Source organism: Coloeus monedula (assembly GCF_965178545.1).
Source record: "Coloeus monedula genome assembly, chromosome: 21".
NCBI lineage: Eukaryota > Metazoa > Chordata > Aves > Passeriformes > Corvidae > Coloeus > Coloeus monedula.
In genome coordinates, this window is record NC_138801.1 from 5,659,287 (window position 1) to 5,683,606 (window position 24,320).

General features: G+C 44.7%; 1 protein-coding gene across 1 annotated transcript; it reads right to left on the reverse strand.

Annotated features, from left to right (window-relative positions):
• Window positions 1–2,168: 2,168 nt before the first annotated feature.
• LRRC8A (leucine rich repeat containing 8 VRAC subunit A) lies at window positions 2,169–22,928 on the reverse strand. Its single transcript, XM_082295316.1, has 4 exons — window positions 22,903–22,928; window positions 21,453–21,578; window positions 10,455–12,618; window positions 2,169–7,662 (listed from the first exon to the last, which is right to left on the reverse strand). The coding sequence occupies exons 3-4, from the start codon at window positions 12,609–12,611 to the stop codon at window positions 7,387–7,389; spliced, it is 2,433 nt and encodes an 810-aa protein (XP_082151442.1). The 5' UTR covers window positions 12,612–12,618; window positions 21,453–21,578; window positions 22,903–22,928; the 3' UTR covers window positions 2,169–7,386.
• Window positions 22,929–24,320: the final 1,392 nt, after the last annotated feature.

Here is a 24,320-nt window from a genome sequence, read left to right on the forward strand (position 1 = left end):
AAGGAATGCAAAATGCTCACAGAAAAGTGTTTACATCCTAGCAACTCTGCACCTTATTCTTTTTTTTTTTTTTTTTTTTTTTTTTAATAAAGAGGAAATTACGGGTTTAACTTATTTTCAGGCTTTTTCCTGTATACAGGAGGATATGAATTCAGTAGTTTAAAAAGCTAAATTTTGCCAGAGACTTTAATCACTGGGCTACAAACCTGGAGGAGGGGAAAAAAAAAAAAAATCAGTCTCCAATGTTGCAAAGCCCAAAAACATATTCCAGTAGTTCCTTCTTCTTCTTCTTAACAGCCTCTCACCAACTGATGGAGTGGAAATATTTTTAAGGAAGATGTGTGACCAGTGGGGAAAAAAACATGCTGTAGGCTGTTACCTGCACGTTGATCGTGTGACCCACCTCACCCCTTCCCAGGAGGCAGTAATCCTGGAGAAATATTCCTGGAAAACACTCCCACGCCACTCCTTAGTCCCTCTCCGTCACTGTCGCGTCATGCCCTTCACATTCCCAGACACGGTGGTTTTTTCCAGCAATTTATCACGTCACCTTCTCCACTCCCCACCTTACGCACACACGATGACTCCAGAGGCTGTTTTGATTCATGCCACAACAGCAAACCACATTTTTCCTGTTCCATGGAATGTTTTGAGCAATATAAACAGCAGATCACAGCAAGCAATGCAGCAACTACCAGGAGATAAAACCCATCCTGGTTCCAGGAGCTTTCCATATCTGTCCTTAGGAATCCTTCTGTTCTTTGCCACTCCAGCCACGCCCCTATTTTGAGGCTCAGAAAGACCTTTCCAGCAAGAGGAAAACCACTCTGGCCACACACTGCCCAAAAAAAGTCAAAGAGAAGGATGCCACCATTGTAAAGCCTTCTCTCTCAGTAAGTTTACATAGAAAGGTTGACAGTACTTAGACAAAACTGAGAAATGGCTCCTTTGCTTTCCCTTCCTCCCCCTCCAAGAGCTCTTTTTGCAGACCCTTAACCTTTTCTTCTGCCAGCTCTGCAAGAAAACTTCTGGCAAACTCCATTGGAGGCTGCCAAAGCCCATCCCATGTCTGTAGGAAAGGTACAGATCAAGTGTTTCAAATGCCTTTTGGACTGGCATGATTATCCCAATTTCCTCCTCCTATTGAAGCTATTTGGCGCCAAGCAAGCTCAAGCAGCTCAGCACTCTCACCAAAACTGCTGCTGTGAAGCTGCCAGGGCTATCACAGAGGAAAAATTTCCACTGGACCACCTCACTTCTCCTGAAGTCTTTGATCTGATCAGCAACAAGTGACAGAATATTTAATGAGAAACAAGGAGCAAAGGAAGCATGATTTCCTCGGCTCCCTGAAGACCAGGTAAATCCTTGCCAAAAGAAGCTGAGGTCCAGGTGAGCCTTAGATGACAAGGGGCATTTTGTCCTCTCCTTTCTTGGTTCAGTCCTGCATTTAATTAAAACTCATCAATAATCAACACTATAGACTCCCACTCGCCTGTTTCAAAGCCTGTTTACGTTCTCTGTCTGCAGTGGGGCCAGTGTCACTGTGGTCAAGTAGTCAAGGACAAAGGAAATGAGGGAAGGCAAAACACAAGAAAACACCTTTCTACACAATAAAAGAACTGCACAGAAACTCAAATTTTCTTCGCAGGTCACAGGCTGATTCTCTGTAACACATCATGAATTGGGAAAGACACTATCTGCCAGCATTTCCAGTTAAGGAGCCCATGGGGAAGGCAGATAACTGAAATAATTTACCAGTCTGAAGACAATGCCTATGGCAACAGGCAGTTGTCTCCATCACCTTCACTCCCTATTCCTTTCCTATGGAAGGGGTGCCATGTATGCAGTTTGAAAACACAACTGGACTTCTGTAGCTCCAACAGCCTTAAATTCAGCAACAGAAACTGTTTCAGACACTTGTTGAAGTGATAATGAAATCCATGACACAGCCCCAGCTTGTCACAGAGCAGCACCCCTTTCTCTGTATATCTACTTAATTCAGAAAGGATTGTCATAATCCACAAGGACTTGTGTAATGAGTAAAACAACCCAATAACCCCACACAATAGCTGGAATTATTAACATCTGTCTTTTGAAAAGTGACATCATGGAAGGCTGAATGCCTTTATACACAGGAAACACCAAAGAAAGCAGACATAGAAAGCAAATGCAAATTAAAACTTTTATTCTGGTAAAGTGTCCAATCGTACAAGTCTTTCAGAGCAAACGAGCAGCCTTCAGTGGTCACGGGGAAAAAGGTGCTGTTGCTCAGCTGCCCAAACAATCCCATGTACAAAGTGAATGTCATGATTCTGAAATGTTACACCAAGTCACAGGTCCCAATGCCAAACCACAGCCCTCCTTGTGCATTTAGGGAGTGAACCATGTTTAAGCCATGAGTAGTGACTTATGGAAATGGACACATCTGTCAGCTGTAAAGATGACTCAGGCTTAGTAGCCCCCCTTCTCATTAAGTTTCCTCCAGAAAAATTCTTCCATTGTCCAATAAAATTCCTTTAAAGGAAACAGAGGGAGGAAGGGATGGGAAATACCAGGAATCCTAAATTAAGCCTTTGTGTGAACTCACATGAAGTTCACCTTTGCCTTGGGGTCCGGAATTCAAGTGCTGCTACTTCTGAAACTGGATTTTAGAGATGAGATTTCTGAAGGGTTTTGTACTCCCAAAGCAGTAGAATATTAACCCACTGGAGAGAGAAGGGTCTCAATCAAACTTTAACAATCCTGCCCCATTCCAGTTGTGCTTCGTACACAGTTAGAATGAGGTAGGACAGAAAACTCACTCGGTTTTGGCACATGCTCAGGAAAAGGACATTATCCACTGTGGCCAAACAGTAGGGCTAAAATGGAAGACAAATTTAAAAAGTGAAGTTTAAGCAGTAATTTTATTAAGTCAGCATCCCCAAAGCCTTACCTTAGGTGACTTTCAGAACAGTATGACAATATTGTCTGGCAGTGAGAAGTCACCCCAGAAGTTAAGAAATCTCTATACCGTTGAAAGAAAAAGAATCCAAGGGAGGAGTTGGCTTCAGGCAGGCACTGCTACAAATACACTCCAGGGAGCAAGTGCCTCTGGGGAGATGTTACATTAACAGATCTCTAGAGAAATCCCAGCAATTGATGAGGGGGAAAACAGTTACTCCTCCCCTGAACAATGACTTAAAAAAAAAGGTTAAAAATCCAAAGAACTCAAACCATCTGAGTTCCATTCTGAAGCAGGAAAAAAGATAAGAAAAGGAAACAATGTCACAGCCTAGGAATCAATACAATTTGAAACTTTTTTCCAAACAACTCATCCTCTGTAAAGGATGTGTTACTGTTCTCAAAATTCCTAAAATCAATTGTTAAAGAGGAGGGAAAAAAAAAAAAAGGAAGAAGAGGACTTCATGTGGTTCAGCAACAGAAAACCACTTAATACTATTTACGGTAATGAACACCAAGAACTTTAATTAAAATGGAGTGAGCTAAATGGAGTGTATAAATGGTAACAAGAAAAAATAAAAAATGAGGTAGGATATTAAAAAGAAGTGACAATTAATATGAAAGAACAGCACATCATGAAAGATACCTGTAACAGCTATTTAACCACTCAGACTGACAGAGTAAATTACTTCCAGGTGCTGAATTAACTGGAAATCAAATAATAAAATCAGAAAGCAATCTGAAACACAGAACAACTTCAGCTAACATTCCAGTGCATAGAGTCAGAGTACAGCACAATTTTACACATTTAATAGGCTTGGTATTCCTTGCCTTTCAGCTGGTTCAAAATAACTAATTGCAACTTATCACTTTTTGGGGTATTTAGCAGGAAAGGTAAAGTGCATGTCACTAACCTTCAATCCTAACACGGGACGAGTGTCCTTGTGATCTCCAAGAACTTGTTCAGCTCAGAAGTGCTATTAAGGAAACAGGTGGGTTTAATTCAAGTTGCTGTATGGTTTAGCAGTTAATAAATAATCTGGTTTGCTACTGTTTTGAAAAGCCTATCAGGAGAACAAGACACTGACCAGGGTAGTGACTGTCTGCTTAAACTGAATGCTTTTTGTGAATGCACAGATCTGTGTCAGAAATAAACCCCCTAAGCTTCAGTCTGATGGAAACTTAAAGGAAAATACGGAATATTCATGGATTGAATACTTGCAAGTGAGGAAGGATTGTTGATGTAAGGGTCATCCCTCACATAACGAGCAATCCAGAAAAGTTTGGGAAGTGAGTGACACGCTCTGCTATGGGGTTGAGTTTTGCAGCAGTCCTCTGTCATAAACATGTTCAGGACTCATGGTCTAAATCCTATTCTTGGATGTTTTAAAGCTTTTTCCATCTCATCATACACTCTGGAATCAAAAGGGAGACCAAGCAGCACGTATCAGAAGTAAATAATACATATTGCCATCTTTCTGAGTGACAATGTATTCATGCCACCTCTGTTTCTGATACAAAACGTTATCAGACTGCTCATCCCCATTTTGCCACACAGGGAGCTCTCAAGCCCCAGCAGCCATAACCAAAACAGTTAAGCTTGGACAATTGCAAAAACAGCACAAAGCTGGCATTTTCATGCATGAACAATACCAGTTTGTCTTACAATTGCTTTGCACACCTCAGGCCCAGGGCAGTCTCTAGTCAGGAAGCAGCAGGAGCACAGCACTGTGACTTGATCAGGAATTGGAGGCAGTCCCTCCCCTTTGGCAAAACCTGGTTGTTCACCCATCCTGCTGGGACACAGAGCTGTTCAGGAGGCTTGCAAGCTTCTAGAAGCACTGCAGCACACGTTCAGGAGCTGCTTATAGAAACTCTTAACTCAGCTGTGCAAAGTTTAGGTTGTATAACTAAGACCACACCTAGAATCAAGAGTCAAAGCACTCATCTCCAATCTAGACATCCTGGAGGAATCTCACTGCTCCTGTGAGCCAGGTGAAACTGCCAGGAGATGCTTTGCCCTTTCATCCCTGCCTAGCCTAAAATACATGTGTAATAAGTCACCCAGTGGCCTTGAATAGCAAACATTCTTGAATAGCATCCAAGTCTCCATTCAGTGGCCATTACTCTCCAGTGCTATCTTTTAGCACAGACAAAGGAAAAAAGTTGCCTTCAACATCCAAACAGGCCCCACATCCACGACAGGGAACTGACTGGAAAACAGCATTTCTGTAGCTAAGCCTGAAGCCATTCCTGCTTTACTCAAGAAGCAAAGCCCACCTAGCAATTTCTGTCCTTTCTGTGATCCAAAATGCTCGGGCAGATACAAATACAATCCAATCAGCATAGTCCTTCCCCATCCTTTTAGCTGTGGCCCCAGCTCTAACACAATTTTAAGATACTAACCCTATTAGAAGCCAGAAAAGCTTTTACAGTACCTTGCCTCCCAGATGGAGATTTAATTATATTATACCCTGGACTGTTTAGACTTTTCATATTGAATGGACTTTCCATAATAATAAGGGAAGCAAGATTTACATTTTTCTTAAAAGCAGTTTTATAAACAGATCTCCTGATTTTAATGTAGCTTTATTTAAGCATCTGAACATCAATAAATCCAGAGTCCAGTTAACATTGTTCATGGTTTCAGCATATTTAGTATATATATATATATTTCATATCTTACATCTGATGAAGAGAGCCACACCGTGCCTTATTGCCCCAACATCCATGGGATCACCACAATCCACTAAGCCAGGGCACTTGCTGGCAGCTTGTCAGGAATCACTCTGGAGCTGGATGTAGCTTCCCCCTTTGTACACATGGGAGGCCTCCAAACTTCTCATGCCCCAGCTTGCAGCGCTGCACCTTGGAGCTGACCTGTTGATCTGATGCAGAGTGTTACAACCAGGACCTGTAGGTCCAGGAGCCTCCTCTTCCTTCTGATGGAAAAGCACAGACCTTTGTGTCCTGGAGGCATCTTAACCACCCCACCTTAAGGACATGATTATCAGTAACTGTTACACATTATCTACCTCTGCCAGCCCAGAAGGTTGAGGGGTTTTTGTCAAATACTGCCAAACAGGTCAAACTTGTTTCAGTAAAGGCTGCTCTGTTCCAGGAAGCCAGAAGAGCTCAGTCCACAGAGGATTCTCATTCTCCTCCTTAACACCAAAGGAATGAAAAGGGGAAGAAACAGGAGGACAAGGTTTCTTTTCCAGCACCAGATTCAATGAGCATTAGCCTCTTATTTAGGTCAAGAGGTGTAACAGGAACTGACAGCTGTTAAAGTGAGGGCAACAACAGAAGAGAACAATCAAGCAGCTCTCTAGACTGCATCCATGAAAAACACTGGCAGAGCATTGAACAACTTAATTTAACAAGGGAAGGCAGGATGGGGGACAAGATATACAGAGGAAACCCAAATTTCCTCTCCAACCCCATGAGAGCCCCTGACACACTGGCCAGTTGTACATTCCTACTTGATATGCAACAAAATACCAGCAATTCAAAAGTAGCTTGGAACTAAAAGCCAGATCCTGAAGCAACTCGATGCTTCCGAGAAAGCAGATAGACAGTCCAACTGCTTTTTATCCAGGTCTCCCACTTACACTATAACCATCCATTTCAGAACAGGCTAAAGCTCTGGAATTGTGTCAGTTAGTGCCTCCAGGACACCAGCTGGAGAAGGGTGCTGTGATCTACTCACCCAAACAAGTGACTTGAAACCATTACAGTAGTGCAATCTTAACGGAGCAGATAGTTTGGTTCCTTCTCCAGGAGCAAAGGAGAAGGTGGGGAGTGTGCAAAGGGGAAAGAAAATTAGTAAAAAAAAAAAAAAATTCTGCCTTCAAGCAGCTGCGAGATGTTTATCTCCCAAATCCTAATGCCAGCATCTAGATAAAATCAGCTGTCTGTGCCCTATCCCACCCCAATCTGGGGCCTCACTGACTGAATCTGAGTCAGAGGGGAGCAGTACCAGGTGTCACAGAGATGGAGGTTCAAGAGGTTTCCTCCAAGAGGTTTCCTTGTCTTGACCTTTGCTTGCAGGACACTGGACTCCCTCACTCCCTGACACATATAAGCCCTATTAGGAGCAATGCAGCAATCCCCACATTCATTTTCTCCTCCAAACATCTTTTCTTCTCACCAGCACCATCCACCTCACCCCAAGTCCTGTCCAGAAGAACAGCAACACCTCTAAATCCCCCCAGGCCCTGCTCAGAGGCCAATTAATCTGTCTTGATCCTCATCCTGATCCCAAGCCTCCCCCATCCTGCATCTGAGGCAAGAAGCTGACTCATTCAGAGTCATGTTTGTCAAGGACTCCTTGGCCAGTCTGACAGCGATCGGAGTGGAGAAAGGGGAGCATCTGGGTGAAAGGGGACTGAAATGGCCTTTTGCTTCCTTCTAGTTGATAAGAAGCTTTTCCCTTTTCTCGGGGGTTCAAGCTTGCTCTTTGTCTGCCCTCCACAGGCGCTCTTTGACTTCCAAGGGCAGGGTGTTGAACAGGTCCTCCTCCACCACGAGCCCACTGCGTTTCAGCAGCGGGCACTCTCCCAGCTCCACAGGCAGGCACTCCAGGCGGTTCCCTCGCAGCTCGATCTGTGACAGATTCGTCAGCTCTCCCACCCGGGAGGGCAGCGACTGCAGCACGTTGTTTCCCAGGTTCAAGGTTCTCAGCTTCCTGCATTGGAACAGCTCTGGTGGGAGACTTTCAATCTGAAAAAAAGAAACCAATCATAGGCGAAGTCACCAGCAAACACGGAGACACGTTCACAAGTGACCAACAAGCCAACACGAAGCTACAAGGTTTAGAGTCACTGTTTTTAATCATCCACTTCTCCCTTGAGTGAGTTCCTGCTTTCTGAGCTTACTGCTTTGGGTGCTTCCAGCACCATGATTTTATGGATTCCACTGCACTAGTTACAAGAGATCACCAGTGATGGTGGCTAAAACAGATATTGTCTCCAAGGCCAGAATTAGAGGACCAGAAACCTGCTCACAGCTGGCCTATGCTGTCACATGCTTCCATCTGTATTGGCTTCTTTCCATCCCAAATCCTTTACTTTGTCATTGGACCTTAGTTCCTTCGCTTCAAGAAGCCATTCTACAGTTGACATTATACTGAACAAAGACTGGATTTACACAGGACTTCTAGTTTGGCTGTAAGACGAGCAGAGGCTACATGGGTACAACCTCCAGGCCCTGAGAACTGGGAATCTTCTTCCATCATTCCTGTAGGGCTGTGAAACATTGCAAAGACTTTCTAGGCTCCAAGTCATAGGGGTTTTTTTACAGTGCCAAAATAAAACAACAACAACAACAAGAAATGAAGCCACCAGCTGTTAGCTTTCCCAGCACCACCTTCAGGTAACCATGAATCATTAATTTAATAAGGCTTATTTCTAGCAAATCCTTGTAATAGTCCAGTCCTCCCAAAGAATTTCTTTCCATGGCTAAGGTTTAGCGAACACTAGGCTAGAAACCAAATGTAGCAACTCAGGAGTCTCCCCTTAATACAAAGTCTCAGCTTGGAGGCTATCATTTGCCTTTAAAAGCAAACACGACCTTTCTAAAACTCAAACTATGTATCATTCATGGCTAAATTAGCCTGCAATCCATTCTGAACGAGGAGTCGTCTAAGGAAAAGCCAAGATGAAACCAGACCAATTAGAGACAACTGAATGCAGTCATTGTTACTGGTACTGGAGTGCTTTGCAAATAGCAACATATGATCACAGACTCTTGAAAATAATAGAGTTATTTGAGGGACAAGTATTGGTTTAGGAAGGAAGCAATGTGTTATAACAGCCTGCTTTCCAGAAGGGGACAGTAGTGCCAGCCAGCTCCAGAAGCCTCTATTTACTAAGACTGCTGAGCTACAAGAGGACATTTGAGATAATTCCTGGCCTTGGGAAGTGCCAGTCTACCAGTCCTTGTGTTTCTTGCTGTCACCATTTACTGGGAGTAACCAGGCTGTCAGAGCCCCAGTGTAATTCTGGCTTGCCCAGGTACCAGCAGAGGACACAAACAGGTTGGCTGTTCCATTGGGTCCTCATCACCTTTTGTTTCTGAACACACCGGAGCAAAGGCTGCTCCATCTTCCCTGTTGCATGGGGCTTTTTTTCCAGAGAGAAATGGGTGGTGCCACACTGTGCTGCAGAAAATGGAGCTGCCTCTAACTCCTCTCATCCAAGAAATGCTCCACCCCAAAACTGCAGAGGATACACTGCAGATTAACCCTTGGGAAGCTGTGCTAGGAAGGCTGCCAGAAGGCAAACTGTGCAGAATTATCTGAGTTCTGAACAGTAACATACCACAAAGTTTACCAGAGCTTCAGCCACCCACACAAACAGACACACAATCATCCAGTGCCAGGAAACCCCAGTGAGCAGCTGTTCAGCTGGAATTGCTGAACAACTGCCCCTTGTCTGCCCCTATGCTGCAGAGGCACAACAAGCTTTCAGACACTAATCTCAAAATGTGGCTGGAGTTTTAGGAACCCTAATACTGAAATGCATTAGCAATTAAATACTTGATTTGAGAGCACTTCTGTGAAAAGCCACACTCAAGTTGCTCTGTGTCTCTCACAAGCAAACTGGCAGTGTTCAGCCAGGAACAGATCTTGCCAATAGCAGGAAGGACCTTGATATATGACAGTGAAAACTAGCACTGCTCCAGGACAATTCTGCTTGGTCCCAGAAGAACCCAGAAGCACCTAATTATGTCTGTTTGCAATTTGTACTTATGTTAGCGGCTCTTTCAACTTTAGGCGATAATAAAGGGAAAAAGAGAGTCTCACAGGAATTAGCAGATAGAATGAATGAAAGTTTCAACTTTGTCAGATGTGGTAAACGAAGTCTCCTTAGTCTTAAACAAAGGAACAGAAAACCTGACATGGGTATAGTTTGCTTTAAGCAAATAAACACCCTCCAACACAAGCCAAGAAACATCTTATGGTAACCAAGCAGCAGAGCACACTTGGTCATCCTCTGTAATCTGCCCTGCACTTAAGACTGAAACAAAAAGTACATGTTTACAAGACCAAACTATGGAGTACTCCCTGCAAATGCAAAGTACTCTAAGGAAAGCTGTAAGCCACAGACATGCATTCCCCACATGGCTGCTCCCATAGTGTACATACATGTCTGAAGTAGACAGGTTTAAGCACATGGTTTTAGATTACGACTACAGTTTCTCAGATCTCCATTTTAAGCCCAAAATCAATGTCAATCTAGAGACTACATGCTTCCAACTGCAGAGAAACAATTGACTTACAGAGTTTCTAAACAGCCTCCAACCGGCACTTGGAAGCAGTCTCACCATTAAGAGAAGAAATGCAACAGAACAAGGGCTCTTGGAAGACAGGCTTGCCTTAGATAAACCCCTCAGCGAGATAGAAAAGCAGTGCCAGTCGTATCCACAGACCATTGTAGCACGTTTAATCACACAGATAACAGACGTGCCAGTGCTATTTCCTCACACAGCCACTCAGCTCTTTGCTCACTTACCCTGTTGGCTGTCACAGCCAGATTCTGCAGGTTTTGAAGAAGTCCAACATCTGGTGGTATGAAAGTTAAGTTGTTGTGGCTGAGATCCAAGTACCGAAGTTTTCGGCAATAGAAGAGCTGGGTAGGGATCTTTTCTATCTTGTTACGGTTCAGGTAAAGGCGTTCTAAGTTGGTCAGGTTGCCTATCTGCATGGGGATGTAGGCAATGTGGTTGTACCACAATTTAAGGCAAGTGAGACGATGTAGGTGCTGGAAGCTGATGATTTCCTCAATGGTCTTTAGGTTGTTGTCCTTCAGGTCTATTTCCTGCAGATTGTGGAGGCTAAAGATAGAGTGAGGAATGCGTTCCAAGTCACACCGGATCAGCTCAAGCTCTGTCAGGTTGACCATCTTCTTAAGGCTGTTGAGGACAATGAGCTTGGTGCCCTCATTGTTGATGGAAAGCTTCTGAAGATGCACACCAACATCTGTCACCACCTGTGGCAGCTTGGTGAGGTTACTCTTCATCCTCAACACCTTCAGCCTCTTCAGCTCCCTCAGTCCATCTATCACAATGTACCGGTTGTTTTCAGCGCTCAAATTCCCTGTCAGGTGAAGCTCCTCTAGTGTCTTCAGGCTATAAATCCAAAGAGGAATCTCCTTAATGTCTGTGAACTTGATGTGGAGAGATTTCAAATTCTCCCTCAAAAAGGCAAGGGCTGGAGCCTCAATTTTGGCAGCTGTGTGGTAGAGCCACAGTTCCTTAAGGCTGGTGAGCTGGGCAATGCTGGGGGGAATAGTGACATCAGGGATAAGCTCCAGCTTCAAGACCTCCAATTCAATGAGGTCAAATACTGTGTCAGGAATGCCACTCAGCATGAAAAGATGCAATTCCAGCTTATCCTGAGAGTTTTTGGTGATCCTCTGGCGTAGTTTCTCCAAAGTCCACTCATTGTTGAGGTTCAGCTGCCGCAATTTGTTCTCACTCACCTCTGACAGAAAGACAGCAAAGCGCTTGGAGTAGAGGGGGTCGTACTGATCGATCAGATGGAGCATAAAAGCAAAGTCATTTTTCACATCAGGAATGTCACTGTAACTGCTCTCCTCCCGGATGGACTCAAAGGAGTATTTCTTCAGTGACCGCCTCAACATCCACCACAGCGTGTACATGCAGATCAAACCATAGAAAATCACCAGACTGATGTAGAAAGAAGCCAAGATTTTGAAGAGAGTGGCCAAAGGATGAGCACAGCGGTACATTCTGTAGCCAGTCAAGCTCTCAATGTCCACTTTACAGTCCACATCAAATGTTATGTTGTTGACATAGTACACAGTATAGCATATGATGAGAATGAACTTGATTACTTTGATTATGGTCTGTCTCATGTACAGGCGATAAACTATGTCTCCCTCTTCCACATGAGTACGAAACTTTTTCACTTTCTCAAAGAGTGCTTTGGCCTGCTCACCTTCCTTTTTGTCCAAGACACCAGTCTCAGACCTGTCCACAATCCCTTGCTCAATTCGAGACTTTGTTCTCTGCAGCATGGGAACAGTGGCTTCCACATCCTCACTGACTGTGGAGGATTTCTTGTCCATGGAGCCATTCATTTTTCCAAATGCTGGTTTGGTATCACTCTCTTCCACCACTGTCTCAGACAACGCTCTCGTTGTCCATGGAGAGTCAAAACACTTGAGCAAAATAGACACAAAATGCTCTAGCTTGGAGCTGGTCCTTGGGAACTTGAACCAGAAGTTGCTACAAGCCAGAAATATGAGGGTATGTAGCAGCACTAGATAAGGAAAATACTTGGCAAACCAGTGAAGACGGTTCTCGTAACACACCGCATCCACATAGTTGTACTGGTGCCGGTCCAGATCATATCGGATCCCTGTAGGCCCGGAATCAGCAGAGGGAACGAGACTAGTGTTGTAGTAGGTACGCTCCGGGGCTGCCGCTGTCCATCCCCTGACAGAGTCATTGCAAGAGTCTTTGGTAACCCATTTACAGGGCAAACAAATCATTTTGTCCTGGGTGACCTGAAGCGTTCCTCCGAACACGGCGATCATCAGCATCACTATGGAAATGTAATCCGTGAAGACGTCCCACCACGGCTTCAGGATGCGATAGGCTGGCTGAGTATCAGCAAAGTAGCGCAGCTCAGTGACTGGAATCATGATTCACCTGGAAGAAAACCAGAAACATCTTAAAGGGTTTTGTTATGCTCTTCAAGAGGACAGGAGAAAACACATGTTAAGTGCTGGTATAGCAAGACTGGAATTAGCTGAAACACAATTTCAAGTAACTGAGAAAAATGAATGAGGCTGCCTGTGAATCATTGGCTATGGCCCAGGCAATGAAGTTTGTTCAGCCTTCCCTGACAAACAAATTGTCACAAAACCTCAGAACTGGTACTTACTGTTAGCAGTCTGTAGGGCAAGATACACTTAAAGAAAGCTCACAGGGCAGACTTAACTCCCTTGACCAGACCACTATTTGGAAATTTACTGTTTTATCTAGGGATTTTATTTCAGGGATGAAGGAATTTGCCAGCACCATTAGAAGTGATAAAATCTACATACAGAGCCTATTTATCATTGTTTTGTTACTGCTTCTACATAAAAATTCTGCATATGGCTGGTTCTCAGATTGAAGGGGCAAGGAAAAAGATCTACGTACAATACAGTTGTATTTCCCATAACTACTTCATTGATGCAACTCATGACATTCATTAAGCAAGCTGGAAAAGAGAAGAAACATTGCTCAGTATCATGACTTTTCCAAGTAAGTAACTTTGGCTTCCTTCCTTTGTGTAAACTCTCCATGGAAAGATTAGCTACTTGCCATCTGATAAATTCAGTACTGAAATGCTGTAGCAGCTGGGTTTGTTGCCTTACTTACTTGAAAAACAGAGGAAGGGGGAAACATATTTCGAAGAATTTTCTGCTCTGACCAGCCACTCCCACCTACAGTTCATCTCAGCTGGGATTTAAGTGTCACAAAGGAAACCAAAAGGTTCTGGGAAGCACAGGCCTGATGGCAATGCTTGTTGTGTCCTTCAGACTTCCAGATGAAACTTTGAGCATGCTCTTCAACAAGCCATAGAAAGCCCTGAAGCCTGACTGATCCATGGATAATGGAGCTCACAAAACTCCCCTATTTGACAGGTAACACAGAAGAATATGAAGTCACTGTAACTCATTCTAATGATGGTGAAAAAGCAGTAATACCACAGCAACCTTCTAGCAAAGTTCGGGAGCAGGACAAGCACTAATCTTTCAGTCATTTTGAAACTCACACAATTCAAGTATAAAGGAGAAAACAAAAATTCAATCGTGTTACCCCAAGCTGTAAGATTCCATTTGTGCAGACAGTCCAACAAGTCCTGGGGGGGCTGAAAGCTCAGTATCACTGGCTGGGACAAAGCTTTCTGTGGCAAGGGGGGTGCCCACACCACCCGCTTTGGTAGAATTCAAGTTTTTATTTTAAATGGACTTCCATCACTGAACTGCAAAGAAAGCCATTCCTAACATGAACTCAAAAAGCACCACATTCCCTAGAGACACTAAATACAGAGCTCTATTCTTTGGTTTGCTGTTTACAACAATAAATGGTCTAATGACAGCTTTGGCTCAGTGCTACTTGGGAAGGCTTCAAGCAACTACAGGTGGTAGATTGATAGATGAAAACCATTCCTGAAGTAATGTTTTTCCTTCTAATCCAGATCCAACACTACATTAGTCCATCGCAAAAGAGACTGGGGAAATGCCACTTTTTTTTTTTTGAGTGGGTAATTTTGAGAGACAAAGTGGCATTACCTGTGCTAGAAACTCAGTAAAACAAGGAAGAGCAAATCTATTAATGATCAACTAGTAAAGTCACAAACAAGGGATGAAAAGACCCATCAAGAGCACTGTTAGAGGGAAAAAATGCTCTGCAGGACTGCAGAAGCAGCTGCAGAAGCAACTGCACTAAACAGAGCAGGAGTATTGCACATCCACACGGGAGGAAGCAGACAAAGCTGAACCTCTTCTGCACAGCACCTGAGCAGCCAGAGAAGACTGACAAGGTGTTCAGAGCCTGCTTCCCAGCCCTGTGACTACCGTGCTGCAAGCCCTAGGCAAGGTATTTCAGCTTCCTCCTCGGAATACATCTGCCTCAGGGGGGAGAGAGCCCATGTGCGAGAATACATTTGGGAAGAGCTGTCTGTACATACTACAGAAATAGTAATTCCAGGATAAAGCAGGGTACAGAAGCTCTCTTACACACCAGAACAGCTGAAATGAATCCAGCAGTTAAACAGCTATTCATGAAAGAACTTACTCCTTCTACTCCATATCAAGGGAAAAAAATACGTTTATCTCTTTCCTCTTGACTAGATATCACTTCTCCTCAAAGATCCTTCCTGCTTCTTCCTTCATCCCTCTTGGGAGAGAAACTTGTAGGAAATATCAGACACTTCATAGTAGGCTTATGAAACTGGGATGATCTCCTTTCAGGAATTCGAGTCTCATGACATTTGCAGACTAGAGTTGTAGTGCTGGGTTTACTCACTTTGCTCCAGAAAACGCCTAAGTTTTTCTCACAAGAAATGAACCTTGTACTCACTTTGATTTGTAGCTCAGGGTAAGTAGGAAGGAAACCAAAAAGAAATTAGCACAGCTGGCTCCCTAATTCTGCTTACCAGTTACACAGTGTAGGAAATCCCCTTTACACTGTGAACTTACGAGACAGCTAAAAAAAAAAAAAAACCCATGAGCATCCCAAGAGAATCTATTACATTTCAGTGTCAGCAATTAACAGGGTGGAGCAGGAAAACTCCTGCCTTCCAGGAACAATGACAAGAGCACTAGAGGAAGAAAAGAACATTCACAGCAAATTCCCACTTCTGGCAGCAGTGGAGACCCCATTCAAGTCCCAAAGAGGAACAATAAAACTAGGGGCCACCTTTGCAGGAGCTGGAATTGGCTATGTCTTATCTAACCTTATTCCCAGCATCTGCAGTAAAAGGGAAAAATACCCAGCAAAAACTTGAGAAAGTAGATGGGGAAAGTCACATCCCTCCTCACCCAGATTCCCTATGCATGCAATCCAATTCTAATTCCTGAAGTTTCTACAATGTCATCAAATGTCATCTTCGTTTTGTGAACTCCATCTTGTAATCATTTTAGAACACAATTCTTGTTGCAACATTCTCCATGCTGGATTAGAGCAGTTTTGCTGCTGGGGTGATGACAACAGCAGACTAAAAGTCAAATTCTCAGGGGTCATCTTTGTAACTTGATTCTCCCATGCACAGAAGGATTCTTCCCACAAGGACTGGGATTTCCACCACTCTACAGGAAGAAAACATGCAGGTAGCTGGAACACCGACTCTCCCAACATGGGCAGTAGAACAGAGGGATTTACATGGAGGGTATTATTCTGGCATAGGACTGGGAGCAATCCTTGCATGAAGGGAGTTGGCCAAAAATAAAGTTACCTCCCTTGTGACCAAGAGCAGACCAAGATCCACAGGACCAGCAGATGGGAGATTTCAAGCTTCGGCTCTTGAAAAGAGTTGGATTCCAGGATGCTTTGCCAGCAGCAAAGTATTCACTGTGGAGAAGCTTTATTTGCCAATCACGCAGCCTCACCAAGGGCTGAGCACAGAACACCTGGACTGAGTGACTGAGTTTATGGACAGGAACAGCTATGGAAAAGGAAGTTCAGTGTCACAGCAGTGTTGGTGAAGTAGGATCCAAGCTCCACCATATATACTTCAAACTGCAGAACCTTCCAGTTGGAGCTCAGGAACAGACAATTTACTTGCAGTGTAGTTACCTCTGCCCCATGGAAGTCATCAATACCGAGCTTTGAAAGAGTGCTTAAGTTTAAGGACAAGTTGACTTCAATAGACTTGCATAAGCTGATACATAAAACTTCTCTGTCTAAACTCCTGTCAACTTATCAGACACATAAGAAAGCAAGTTTTCCAAGGGTAAAATTAAATACACAGGCTTTGGAGGAAGTGAAAGGGAAGAAATCTTACAAGTGGCTGTCTCAAAGTTGTTTCAAGTTTTGCATTCCACAGAGCTTTCCTTGCCATGACAGAGTCCCTGAGCAGTCCCTCAGCCCCTGCCCCCTCAGAAATGACTTTACATTGGAGGGTTTCAGCTACATCAAGCAACACTACTTTGAGCTTTTCTATATCCAATACAGAACCACCTCAGGACAGTTTAGATCAGCAACATCTGAGATTGTTCAGTAAAAGATCTGTATGCTAAAGCATACAACAGGATCAATCCAGCCTACATAAATATGTTCCTGAAATACTTATACATTCCATGTTTGGCTACTACATACCTCTTCAGGGTCTGCAAATTCACCTGGATCCAGGTTTGCATCCCATCAGGAACCATTCCTGCCTCAGCCTGCTGGGCACAAACTTACAGCCTCCCCACTAATGCTGAACTGGCTGATCCAAGAGAAGGAACAGCAGTTTCAGACTTATATAACCTGCCTGCCAAACCTATCCAGCCTTCAGCCAACCATAAGCATCACCAAGTATTAATCCTATGTTTTACCAGACACACCTGGAGGAGAAAGATAATCACTCACATTGGAATAACAGGGACATTCTGAGCAAGCCACACCTACACAGCAAAACCAGTCAGAAACAAGATTAAACGTATCTGGCTGACAGACATCATAAAAGCAGCAAGCACCTTCTTAAAGGCCGACAGAGCATGAATGCTTCCCACAAACCACACGTATTAACAGAGTAGCTATTCTCTGATTTGGACAATTCCTCTATCCAAAACCCTTTAATCTAAAAAACTGAAGACTGACCTATTGTCAACAGACACCTAGCTGAACAGTGCTTCAAATTCCTGCCTGTAGCTGTTGGCCAGCACATCCAGCTCGGGACAGAGTGAACAGAAACAACATCACTGTTCTGTTTCACCGGCCAGTTTGTCAGCTTGACTCATCATTGCTGAATACTTCATCCAGCCTCCTCTTTCCTCCTCTTTTCTGTTGGCCATTCTGTTATTAACAAAGCTAGTGGCCAAAGAGCGCTTACATGCACAACCTCAGGACACACACAGGAATGCACAAACCTCCCTGATTTGAAGAAAATCCTCACCTTCAGTCACGTGCAGCTTTCAAGTGAATCAGTCTCACAAAACAGTTCTGGGTAAGTAGACGTGGATGAATTTTATGTTGAATCTTGCAACCCTTTAGTTTTCTCTACGCATTTTTAATTACCAGTTGACTTAATTTTAAGATTGTGGACTGCAAAGCACAAGTCAAACCCTGCTGACAGAATTTCTTACCTCTCAGAAGCCCAGAGAAAGACAGAGTTGTTCAGGTGCTGACAGCATCAGAGGTGGATAAAGGAAATAAAAGCCTTGATGCTTTCAAGACTACAGCCCTGATTATTGACGAGCTACAACATGTTACAGTAAGTTTTCAACACAGCAGAGCTTCCCTCCCCAGCATGCTGCCACCTGAAATCCTAAAGAAGGACATGACACAGAGCTCTTTGTTCAAAAATCAGGAAATGCAAGAGCTTACTCGGCAGAAATGGGACTGGGAATTTATGTGTCACCTCCCCCATGTTTATTAGGTCCAGAATTAAGAGGGGGGAAAAAAAAGGAGGCTGAAAACAGAGCTGCTTTCAGGCACCCCTCAGAAAACCTTCTAAGCTCAAGGACAGCCACGTGATCAACTGGAAAAGCCCAAGGCATGAGATGGAACAACTCAGGTTGTTTTGTCCTCTGCTGTTAAGAACAAACAGCAGTGAAGCCAGATGCCAAAGCCCTAAGTAACTGTTAAACCTATATGAGGCCCCTTCTGCTTTAAAAAGATAAATCCATCCTGTGGGACAAAACATCTTCTGAGGCAGAGAAGTGAACACGATCACTGGGTGATCTTTAAGGTCCTTTCCAACCCAAACCACTCTATGATTCTATGTCAAGTTAAAAGGGTTATTTATCATTTAGACAAGCAGAGTGGTGGAACAGCAGGTGCCAGAACTTACACTCCTCTCAGTGGAACAGGCAGTGAACCCAACACTGAGAGCAGGGTAAGGCGGTTTTCACAATGTTCAGCCCCACCCAAGCCACAAGACACAGCAGGATGAAGTGAACCCACTACATCACATTGTCTTTACTGAAGTTTATTAAAAAGAATAATCCACCTACACTGTGGTTAGTATTTTATCATCTTTACAGCTACCCATTAGTTGACTTTTCCTGTCAGATGTAAGACTGTCAGTCTTAACAGTCGAGTGCAACAGCTCTTGTTTACCATCACACAACCACGTGTGTCCTGACAAGTACAGGGAAGAACAGCTGCACCAAAAGAACAATCCATGCTGGACTTGGCTTGGCCTGCCACATTTTCTGCCACCTGACAGTGTTTTGCCCTAGCTGCACAGAACTGAGTACAGTCTGCAGTTACCAGCATCACTGACCCTTGGGGCAGGGACTGTCTGCTGGTATTGTAAACTTAAGTGCCATCAGATGACTTGCAACACTGATGTAAACCAGAGCAAAATGGCTGTGTCAGCTTATAAATTATGAATGGATGTGGCCACAGGCTTCCTATCCAAAATTAATTTTCTCTCGGCCATAACAAAGATGTTTCAAGGACGGGGCACTGGAGCTGTCTTGGAAAAGGCTTCTTCCAACAGGACACAATGAAGCACTCCCTTGTGCTGCCTAACACAAGGGATTGAATTAATTCTGCTAGTAACTACTCAAGAAAACCAGAACAGTTCCAAGCACCTCACCAGATGCAGGAGAGGGCTCTTCAGCACTTAAATCCAGCACTGAGAGCTGGAAGAACCAGCTGTTCTCAGTGGGAAGGGTTGACAGAGTTTTGGCATAACTAACAGATAAGAAATCAACACTAAATTCAAAGTGAGTAAAAGCAAGGATAACTTAATTCATTGCTGACAGACTGTCTCAACATGCACAAATCCATGGGTGTTGCCACAGCAATTTTCAAGCTCCAAGAGATGAGCCAGTCAGGATGAAAGACAACACAGACAAGAGCAATGCAAGACAATTAAGACATCAACTATAAGCACATGAATATTTTGCCCCAGTCTGAGCAAAGAGGACCAAGTACCTCTTCATATTTCAAATTCCCTATACCCTACAGGCCTTGCCCTCAGGACTACCAGCTCCAAAACTGTGACTATGACTTCCAGCTCAGAACATTTTCTGACTGTATTAATTAATAAAGAACAGACCACCTCACCCCTCATCATCAAGGTCTGATAAAACCACAACTCTAAAGGAGAACCTGTTAACTAGTCCAGCACACACCTTTACTGTGCACAGAAGTAGGCTGAAGCTACAGGAGCAGCAGTGACCAGAGGAGCTTTGTGAACTGCAAAGGTAATTTTATAGCAGACGTTAACAATGTTTGGTACACAAAGTGAAGGCAGCACTGTTGCTTCAGTGGGGGCGGGGGGGTCAGGACTGAATAGCTTTTAGTTTCAAAAGCAGTTTCACAGCAGCAGGAAGGGCAGATATAACCCAGCTACAGGAACTGGATTTCCAGTTGCAATACAAGACACATGCACCACATCAGCTGTTTAAGGAAAAAAGCTGTTTGGAAGCATTCAAGATACACTCTTCAAAACACGTAGACTGTGGAATGCCTGCTCAGTATTAGTGTGCATAGCCTAAACTGAGGCTGGATTTGAAAACACTAGTAAAAATGTGTAAAGGAGACTCACCACACTGCAGCTGAAGACTTGAATTTTAACCATTACCAAAACAACAGCTGTGCACACCACTCTTCACCTTAATGAGCCCCACACAAAAATCCTAAAAAACCCTTTTCCAGCACCACTCACCACATAGTGCACCTCTATTTCTGAGATACCAGTTAAGCTCAGTTCAACACAAAAAGGCTTGCTGCTGAAGTACTCTACTGAGCAAAATCCTTCTTTAGTATGTGGGAGAAGCACGTGAAAGCTTCTAAAAGTCTGCTCTAATCATACCGCAATAATTTGATACATGTGACCTCCACTGCTTATTTAAAATTTTTAAAAAATAGCATCGGGGAACCCCAAACCACAGACCATCTCTCTGACTGCCTGCAGCAGTTACTAGAATGTAACCAGCTTCAGAAAGTCACCACTGGAAGGCTTCAGGCACTCACATCTCAAGCATGGAAACATTATCTTTTAACACATGGCTTCTGGCATGCTTTAAGGAAATATTTATGCACATTGTCTTTGACCTACAAGAATTAAAAGGGTTTCCAAATACCATGACAAGATTAGTAAAAAAATATAAAAATAAAAAAGTCAGTGAACTGCCTGAACACCAGACAAGCCTTAAGGGTTTCTTCAATTCTGGAATCAACACACTGCACATCCCTGCTCAGAACACAGCCAATCTAGACAGAATTTCCCATCATGACGCTGGGCACAGAATTGTGCAATCCCTTTAATCACTGTCCCAGTGCAGAACCAAGGAAGCTGGGAGATTCCTGCAACTAGTTTCTGTCGTTGCCTAACTGACACCCACACAGGTGACTGGTGAGCGCACTGGGAAAAGCTGCCTGGAGACGCCTATACAGGAGGACAAACATTACCCCACAGGAAAGGGAGGGCACCCACCAAACCAAACAGCTCTTCCTATTTCTCAGCTGGACTCCTTTTAGGCAGCAGTCACCAAAACATTTAGTGGGCAGCCTCTGTATTTACTGTTAAGTGCAGTAATAAGTCAGGGTTTATGTGGCCAGGAGTTAGTTTTATGGGTGACTATATACAGTTATATTCTACTTTGGACAAGGCTCAGTTCCTTTGTCATCTCCAAGCTGCCTAAGGGCTCCCAGAATTTAATTAACACCACCACAATTAAATACCACCACTCTCCCCATACCACCCTCTGACCAACCACCTTTCCTCCATGTCAATTATCTCATGTGCTGCACTTTGCATCTATGGTTAAGCAGGACCCTGATCTTTTTTTTTTTTTCTTGACCACTCAGAGCTGGCCCAGAGCCCTCACCTTGTAGCAGAGTTCTGCTATCTGCACGTCAGTTCTCTGTGCTGGAAGTGGCTGATATTCCTACGTGCTGGATCCCAAGTGAGTGCTGAAGCGCTGCACTCCCCACAAGCCATGGGAACAGCTTCCCTGAAAGGAAACACAGATTATCAGCAAAAAAGTGGGGATCGAGTTCACAGAGAGACATGTAAAAGCTCAGTAAGCAGTATCTAAGAAGCAACGAACAACTCAGAGGATCACTGGGTGCCAGAAAGAGACATGCTGATACCTAGAAAGGTGGCAAGAACACTAGGAGGCGAGTAAAACTTTAAGCAGGAAGGAATTTCCAGCATCTGTTATTCTAACAGAAGTTACCAAAAAGCAGGTGTTGCAGACCCAGCCAAAAGAGAGGCTGAATACGAATATCATAGCTAAGCCTACACAGGTAGAGACAGAATAACAAATTATTGTCAGATGAAGAAAAGGATGACATTACTGCCTATTTTCTAATCTGAAAAGCCTGATTCACTTTAAATGTTACCATCAAGAGTATCAGAAAGCAAAGATCACACTTCTATGTGATCCACTCCAGATTCAAGCAACTGCCCCCTTCCCTCACAACATGGACCTTCTCGAAGTGGCAGCAGTTTAGCACCATCAACAAAAATTACAACAGGGCTAGTTTTTTTCCTTGCTTCCTGCATGTCAGCACAGGGCATGGGAAAAGAGGCGAGGGAGCAGATCCTTGGAGGGATCTCTCAAGCACCCAGTCTCTCAGCCATGTAGGAGAGGACTGCAGAACATCCGAGAGCATTGTGTCAACAACAGAGGGAAATGAAAAAGAACAGACATCAGTAGGAGAAAGTCCAACCCCATAATGCTGAAGATGTCCGAGGATACATTCCCCTTGGTCCCAAAGTTACCATTCGGCTGACAGATTTTGAAGCAACACCCTGGAAACCAAAGCTACTGCATTTTAGCCGTACCACAGTGCCGCAAAGGCAGCACTGGGAGAGGACTCTCTGACCTTCTCCCCGCTCCAGGCAATGGGCACCAGCCCCAACCCAGCACACCTCGGCACCAGCCCCCGCGACTCCACCGCAGCTTTCCGGACACAGACGGGAACATCCTCCGGGAGACATAAATAAACCGCACCGCGCTTCCGTCCGCAGGTAACAAACAGCGGCACCCTCCCCTCGCTGGGGGGACACTGCGCACACCCCGGCCCTGCCTCGCCCCACAGCCGGGGCGAGCAGCCCCCTGCCCCGGGCGGTGTGAGAGCAGGGACGGCGGGACACGGAGGAATCGAACTGCTGCCGAATTACTCAGCAAATCCTTTCCGCTCGCCGCTCCCGAGCCCCCCCAGCCGACCCCCCGACCCGGCGTCCCACCCCATTGCCTCCGGGACGCCGCCCCACGGTGGGACACGTCTCCACAGCCCGCCCGTGCCATGGGGGGAGTGCGGCACACCCACCTGCCCGCCGCGGACGTGGAAAAAACCCACCTGCCCACGGCCCCCACCCTCCCTCACGCCGCTCCGGCGCCTTTTGTCCGCCCTGCCCGCAGCAGCCCCGCCCCGGATCTGACCTCACCCGGGCGGCACTGCCACCATCGCCCCGTCCCGCCGCCATCTTGGGGGCGGGCACGGCGGCACCGGCGCGGCGCCATCTTTGTGCAGGGCGCGCTCCGTAGGGGAGCGGGCGGGAACGGGGGGCAGTGAGGGCGGCGGCGCCATCTTGCTGCCGGGCAGCGCTCAAAATGGCGCCAGGATTAAAGGGGCTGTCCCATCTGCAGCAGGAGCCGAGCGCCTAGAGCTGCTGGGAACTTTGTGGTGCCTGTAAAAAGTGATTCATTGGGGTTTTTTTTTTTTACTTGTCTGACGCAATGGAAGACACTGGGCAGCATAATTTCTTTTTAAATTCACAAAGCATGTTTCAAAGATATTCGTTGTAATTTTATTAGTGTACAGGAAGCGGTTCTGAGTGGTTAAGCGCAGCCAGTTTTAACTTGTATACACCAGTAATGTCTGTAACAGTAAAATAAGTGTGTCTGTGGCTTTCTAGGAATATTATAAGTGTTGGCAACTTCCTGCAGGCACAGGCACAGGACCTGTACCAGAGGAGCTGGGATCCCAGTGCCAGGACACAGTGCTGTAGACTCTTATCAGCCCAGTGCAACAGCTAATTTTTTTTTTTAACTCAACGCTAATTAAGAATTGTACATGTCCAGATGCACTTATTAAATTAAAATGACCTGAAGAAAAAGAGGATTGTAACTTTCCTTGAGTTTTACAGTAAAAAGTACAAGGTCATATATGTCCTTTACATCACTGACCTCATCCAGAAATTTCTGCTGAATTTCAAGAGGGCATTGAGGTGAAGTTTCATGATACTGTTGGACCAGTATAAAGTATAAATCCTGACAGAGAAGGTGAGGGCTTATGTCCATCCCTTTTTCTCCCTGCTCCTTCCTGCCCACATCTCTTTTTCCTTGAGCCAGTTCAACTCAGGGACCCGACAGAAAATTGGCCACTCTTCTGCCAAACTGGCTTTTTGCTAATATATCTAATCAAACGAGCTCAGTTCAGGGGCAAGCAACAACCAGGGAAGGCACAAGGCTGGTGGAGGACAGGGCAAAGAAAACACAGGAAAAAATGCCACTGAGCCATTCGATGGCTCAGGATGTGATGTGAACATTCTTACAGAACCAAGTTTTCCTTCCATCTGTTTGTTTCAGTGTTTGAGTTTAAAAGAAATTTAGACACCAGAGTTTTCTTCTCCCTGCACAGACATTCTCTCCTGCTTAATCACCTCAGGGATGCCTGAGGGATGTCGGTTTGGGATTGGGAATCTCTGGTATAGCAGATGCATCCACTTCCTTTCCCCATGGCTC

Coding starts and splice junctions, on each gene's coding strand:
- LRRC8A (XM_082295316.1), bottom strand. CDS start 12,611: ATGATTCCAGTCACTGAGCTGCGCTACTTTGCTGATACTCAGCCAGCC. Junction 7,663..10,454: donor TGGCTGTGACAGCCAACAGG/GTAAGTGAGCAA, acceptor TCTTTTTTTCAG/ATTGAAAGTCTCCCACCAGA.